This window comes from Corvus kubaryi, unplaced genomic scaffold (genome assembly GCF_017639235.1).
Source record: "Corvus kubaryi isolate FWS band 111438036 unplaced genomic scaffold, C.kubaryi_AGA036_p1.0 36964, whole genome shotgun sequence".
NCBI classification, from domain to species: domain Eukaryota; kingdom Metazoa; phylum Chordata; class Aves; order Passeriformes; family Corvidae; genus Corvus; species Corvus kubaryi.
The window spans coordinates 5,537-10,857 of NW_024580994.1; the positions used below are offsets into that span (position 1 = coordinate 5,537).

At 56.6% G+C, this 5,321-nt stretch overlaps 1 protein-coding gene across 1 annotated transcript in view; it reads left to right on the top strand.

The window, feature by feature from the left end:
* LOC121660828 (serine/threonine-protein phosphatase 6 regulatory ankyrin repeat subunit C-like) overlaps window positions 1-4,830 on the top strand; it is a gene marked incomplete at its 5' end in the record, with an annotated part of 10,052 nt that extends 5,222 nt beyond the window's left edge. Inside the window, 6 exons of the mRNA XM_042020343.1 lie at window positions 193-276; window positions 399-544; window positions 679-761; window positions 1,788-1,870; window positions 2,083-2,174; window positions 3,487-4,830. Coding sequence (XP_041876277.1) covers window positions 193-276; window positions 399-544; window positions 679-761; window positions 1,788-1,870; window positions 2,083-2,174; window positions 3,487-3,734 — 736 coding nt within the window. The remainder of the gene's footprint in view (window positions 1-192; window positions 277-398; window positions 545-678; window positions 762-1,787; window positions 1,871-2,082; window positions 2,175-3,486) is intronic.
* Between the last annotated feature and the right edge of the window lie 491 nt (window positions 4,831-5,321).

The following is a 5,321-nucleotide window of genomic DNA, read 5'->3' on the forward strand; positions in this document are numbered from 1 at the left end:
GGGATGTGCTGGAAGAGGAGTTTTACCTCAGACAATTCCAGGCCTTGAATCCCCTGGGATGTGTTGAAAAGGGGGTTTTACCTCAGACAATTCCAGGCCTTGAATCCCCTGGGATGTGCTGCTCTCATCCCAACCCTGCTGCTGCTTTTCCCAGCCCTTTTCCTAACTTCCCTTCTCATCCCATTCCCACAGAATTAACAACCAGGACGGCACTGCTGAAATGCTGGTGGAAGCATTAGGTGCCAAGATTGTTAATAGCAGAGATGCCAAAGGAAGGTGAGCCCAGCCTTGTCCCCTCCTTGGCACCCCAGCTGTCCCTCCCACGCCATTCCTGCCAGGATCACGCCGTTCCCTCCTCCTGAGCCGCTGGGTTTGTGGTTTGTTTTTGGCCTCCCCAGGACACCCCTTCACGCTGCTGCCTTTGCAGACAACGTCCATGGTTTACAGCTGCTCCTGCGCCACCAGGCCGAGGTGGACACGGCGGACAAGCTGGGCAGGACCCCCCTCATGGTGGCTTCGGAGAACGGGCACACGGCAGCAGTGGGTGGGTGCTGGCAGAGCTGCCCAGAGCCTTGGATCCTGTGGGGGACAGAGGTGTCCTCGCTGCTGGCGGGCACGTGGGGGACGTTGTCGTGCTCTGGGTGGCTTCTCCTCAGCGGTTCCTTCTCGTCCTTGCAGAGTTCCTGCTGTTCCAAGCGAAAGCAAATATAACTGTGCTGGATGTCAACAAGAACACAGCTCTTCACCTGGCCTGCAGCAAGGTAGGCACGTGGCGGAGGGGGTGGCACTGGCACCGTGTCACCATGGTGGGCTGGCACTGCCCGGCTGCTCTGCACAGACACACCCAGGGGGGTTTTGGAGCAGCTCAGGTGGCACAGAGCTGTCTGTGTTTTTCCTGGGGAGGAGTTTCCAGGGTCATTTCCATGCCTGGAAGTGCCTCAGGCTGGGTTGGATGGGGCTGGGAGCAGCCTGGGATGGGGAGAGGTGTCCCAGGAGTGGATTGGGATGGGTTTGTGGGGAAGAGAAGGATCCAGAGAGACCTTCCAGTGCCTGAAGGGGCTTCAGGGAGACCTTCCAGTGCCCAAAGGGGCTCCAGGGAGACCTTCCAGCACCCGAAGGGGCTCCAGGGAGACCTTCCAGTGCCCAAAGGGGTTCCAGAGAGACCTTCCAGTGCCTGAAGGGGCTCCAGAGAGACCTTCCAGTGCCCGAAGGGGTTCCAGAGAGACCTTCCAGCACCCAAAGGGGCTCCAGGGAGACCTTCCAGTGCCTGAAGGGGCTCCAGGGAGATCTTCCAGTGCCCAGAGGGGCTCCAGGAAATCTGGAGAGGGACTTTGAACAAGGGCCTGGAGTGATGGGAAAAGGGGAGTGGCTTTACAGCGACACAAAGCAGGGTTAGGTGGGATTTTGGGAAGAAATTCCTCCCTGAGAGGGTGGTGAGTCCCTGGGATGGACTTCCCAGAGGATTTCCCATGCCTGGAAGTGGCCCAGGCTGGGTTGGACGGGGCTGGGAGCAGCCTGGGATGGGGAGAGGTGTCCCTGCCTGTGGCAGAGGGGTGGGAATGAGGTGATTTTTATGATCCCTCCCATCCCAAACCACCCTGTGGTGGGAACCAGAGGCTTGTGCTCAAGGAGGAGGTGGAGGTGCAGCAGCTCTTCCTCTCCAGCCCTGCCAAAGCGGGAGCAGGACAGGTTTAGGGAGCAATTCCCTATCCCAGCGAGCCACATCCCGCTCGGATCTGGCCTCTCCCTTCCTAACCCTACCCTAAACCCCCCTCTCTCCTCGCCAGGGCCATGAAAAGTGTGCCTTGTTGATCCTGGGGGAAACCCAAGACCTTGGCCTTATCAATGCAAGTAACAGTGCTCTGCAGATGTGAGTATTCCCACAGCCCCGGGCTCGGCCGCCGTACGGGCAGGGAAAACAAACCGGGAAAGGTGGGAATGGGCGAGCTGGGAGCAGCTGAGCTCAGAGCCTGCCCTTGAATCCAATCCAAGATTTCACCACCACGGGGTGTTCCGGCTGGGTGGAGGTGGGATTTTTTGGGTGGGGTTTCAGGGATTGATGCCGCTTTTCCCCCTCGGCAGGCCGCTGCACATCGCGGCGCGGAACGGCCTGGCCTCGGTGGTGCAGGCCCTGCTCAGCCGAGGGGCCACCGTGCTGGCTGTGGATGAAGAAGGTGCGTGTCCTTGGGGCCATCCAGGGCGTTTCAGCATTCCAGGGAAAGTGCCCAGAGCCTGGGAAATGCTCAGCCAGCAGCAGGATTCCCTCGTCCTTCCCGCAGCCCTAGGAAGGGGCATTCCCTGGGAAAGCATTCCCAGGTCTCGGGGGTGTTGGAAATGTTGCTTCTCCCTCTCTGTGCTCTCTCTGGTGCTCCCAGCTCGGTTGGGATTCAATTCCAGCTTGGAAAAAGCTGCTGCTGCTTGTGGCCTTGCTCCTGGCAGAGCTGCAATCCCTTGGACTCAGAACGAGATGGGATTTAAAATCCTTCCCAACCCAAACCATTCCATGATTCCGTGGTTGTCCCCCCAGTTATTCCAGGCTTGAGCAGCTTTTCCTGCATTCCCACCTGTTCATTTTCATGGAATCCTGGAGCAACTTTAAAGGAAGTGACTTTTAAAGGTCATTTTCTTTCCCTGGGGGCTCTGGGAGAGCTGGAGAGGGATTTTGGACAAGGAGCGATGGGACAAGTGGTGGCTTCCAGCTGGGAAAGGGCAGGGTTGGGTGGGATATTGGGAAGAAATTCCTCCCTGTGAGGGCAGTGAGGCCCTGGGATGGATTTCCCAGAGGATTCCCCATCCCTGGAAGTGCCCCAGGCCAGCTTGGAGCAACCTGGGATAATGAGAGGTGTCCCTGCCCACGGGACAAGAAGGGATTTTGATCCCTCCCAACCCAAACCATTCCGTGGTTTCCCCCTCAATCCTTCAAGGCTTGAGCAGCTTTTCCTGCATTCCCACCTGTTCATTTCCACGGAATCCTGGAGCAGTTTGGGTTGGAAGTGACTTCTAAAGGTCCTTTTCCTTCCGAGAGAGAGCTGGAGGGGGGATAAGGCGGGATTTAAGATCCCTCCCAAGCCAACCCAAACCAAAGCATCCCACAGCCCATCCCACAGCCCCACAGCCCATCCCACAGCCCCACAGCCCATCCCACAGCCCCGCAGCCCATCCCACAGCCCCACAGCCCATCCCACAGCCCATCCCACAGCCCCACAGCCCCACACCCCATCCCACAACCCATCCCACAGCCCCACAACCCATCCCACAGCCCCACAGCCCATCCCACAGCCCCACACCCTATCCCACACCCCATCCCACAGCCCCACAGCCCGCCCCACAGCCCCACACCCCATCCCACAGCCCCACAGCCCCACACCCCCGTAGCCCCACAGCCCCACAGCCCATCCCACAGCCCCACAGCCCCACAGCCCATCCCACAGCCCCGCACCCCCTTGGCTCTCGCACCGCCGTCACCGCTCCCTCCCTCCCTCGCAGGTCACACCCCGGCGCTGGCGTGTGCCCCCAACAAGGACGTGGCCGACTGCCTGGCACTTATCCTCTCCACCATGAAGCCTTTCCCCCCCAAGGACGCCATCGGCTCCTTCAGCTTCAACCTCCTCAAGAACTGCGGCATCGCGGCCAAGACGGCGGCGGCGTGCGGGGCCCTCCCGAACGGCTCCGCCTGCCCCTACTCCAAGGAGCGCCACAACGCCATCGGCCTGGACGGCTGCTACTCGGAGTAGCCCCGACCCATGGGTGACCTAATATCTTATTCTATTTATTTAGAAATTCTATAAATATAGGGCACTTTAAAGGAGAACAAGACTGGGCAAGCCCAGCGCGGGCTGTGGGGTGGGCTGGGCTGGGGAGGAGCCAAGAGTTCGGCGCTTTCCGCGCTCCGGCGGTGCCAAAGCTGCTCCTGGCAGTGGCCTTCCCGTCCCCTGCGCCTTCCCAATCCTGCCTGTGCCCCTGGCTGGCCGGGCAGGAGGCGGAAGGGGCAGGATTTGGGCTGGCACAGGGCAGGTGCCACCATCCGCTGCTGGGTTTTTCCTCTCCGGGCTTGATCGGAGCCGTTTCCTTCCCGGCGTTTGTTTCCTTCCCGGTGTTTTGTTCCATTCCCGATATTTTTCTTCCGTTCCCGCTGTTTCCTCCCCTGTTTTTCCCCAGTGCCAGCCCCCCCTGCCCTGCCAGGATACCCCCGGAGCTGCTGCCCCGGCAGAAGGGGCAGGATTTGGGCTGGCACGGGCCAGGTGCCACCATCCACTGCTGGTTTTTTCCTCCTCTGGGCTTGATCGGAGCCGTTTCCTTCCCAGCGTTTTGTTCCATTCCCGAGATTTTCTTCCATTCCCAGTATCTCCATTCCCAGTTTTTCCCTTGTGCCAGCCCCCCCCCCTGCCCTGCCAGGATACCCCCGGAGCTGCCACCCACCCAGCCGGGATGAGGAAAAGCTGAACTCTTGGCAGGGGCGGGGAGGGTTTGGGATTTAGGGATGGAGGGGGTCAGCTCCCGGCCGAGCAGCTCGGAATCGCTGCCCTCCTGCGAGCCCAAACACTTGAAAACCCAAAATCTGCTGTACCTGGCACACTCCGAAATCCTTTGGCAGCTCATTTCTATGGAAAAACAAGAAACAAAGCCGGGTGCTGCTGCCCGGGCACGGATGCGCCGCTGGAGCCTCCTCCCCACACCAGGCACTTTAGGGATTCTGTTGGTCGTTGGCTTTTTTGAGTTTTTGAAGGTTTTGGTTGGGGTTTTTTTTTTGGTATTTTTGGGGTTTTGGGGGGGTTTTTTCCTCCCCCTTTTCCTTTGGCAAATCGTTACATCCTAAAAAGCTGCTTTGGAGTTTCCCTTCCCTGCTTTGCGTGGCCGTTTCCATGAGAGAGACTCAGTGTTGGTTGCTTGGGTTTGTGTTTTGTTGTTGTTGTTGTTGTTGTTTTTTTAAAAAAAAAAAAAAAGAGAATTATTTATAGAGAAACGAGCATTTACCTTGAAAAAAAACCAACAAAAACCATAAAAAGAAGAAAAAAAAAAATTCAACGTTTTTAGCCTTTACTTCAAGAAACAAATGCACTTGCAAGTCCTTATTCCCAACGCTGCATTGAATTTTTTTTTGGGATGCAGCATCCTGGCAGGTTTCGTGGATGTGGGTGGGATCGTTGGGTTTGTTTTTTGGTTTGGGTTTTCCTTTTTTGAAAATTTAATTTTTTTTTTAAATTTTTTTAAAATTTCATTTTATTTCTTTTTTTTTTTTATTTCATTTTATTTCATTTCATTTTATTTTATTTTGGTTTATTTCATTTTACTTTATTTTTATTTTATTTTATTTCGTTTTA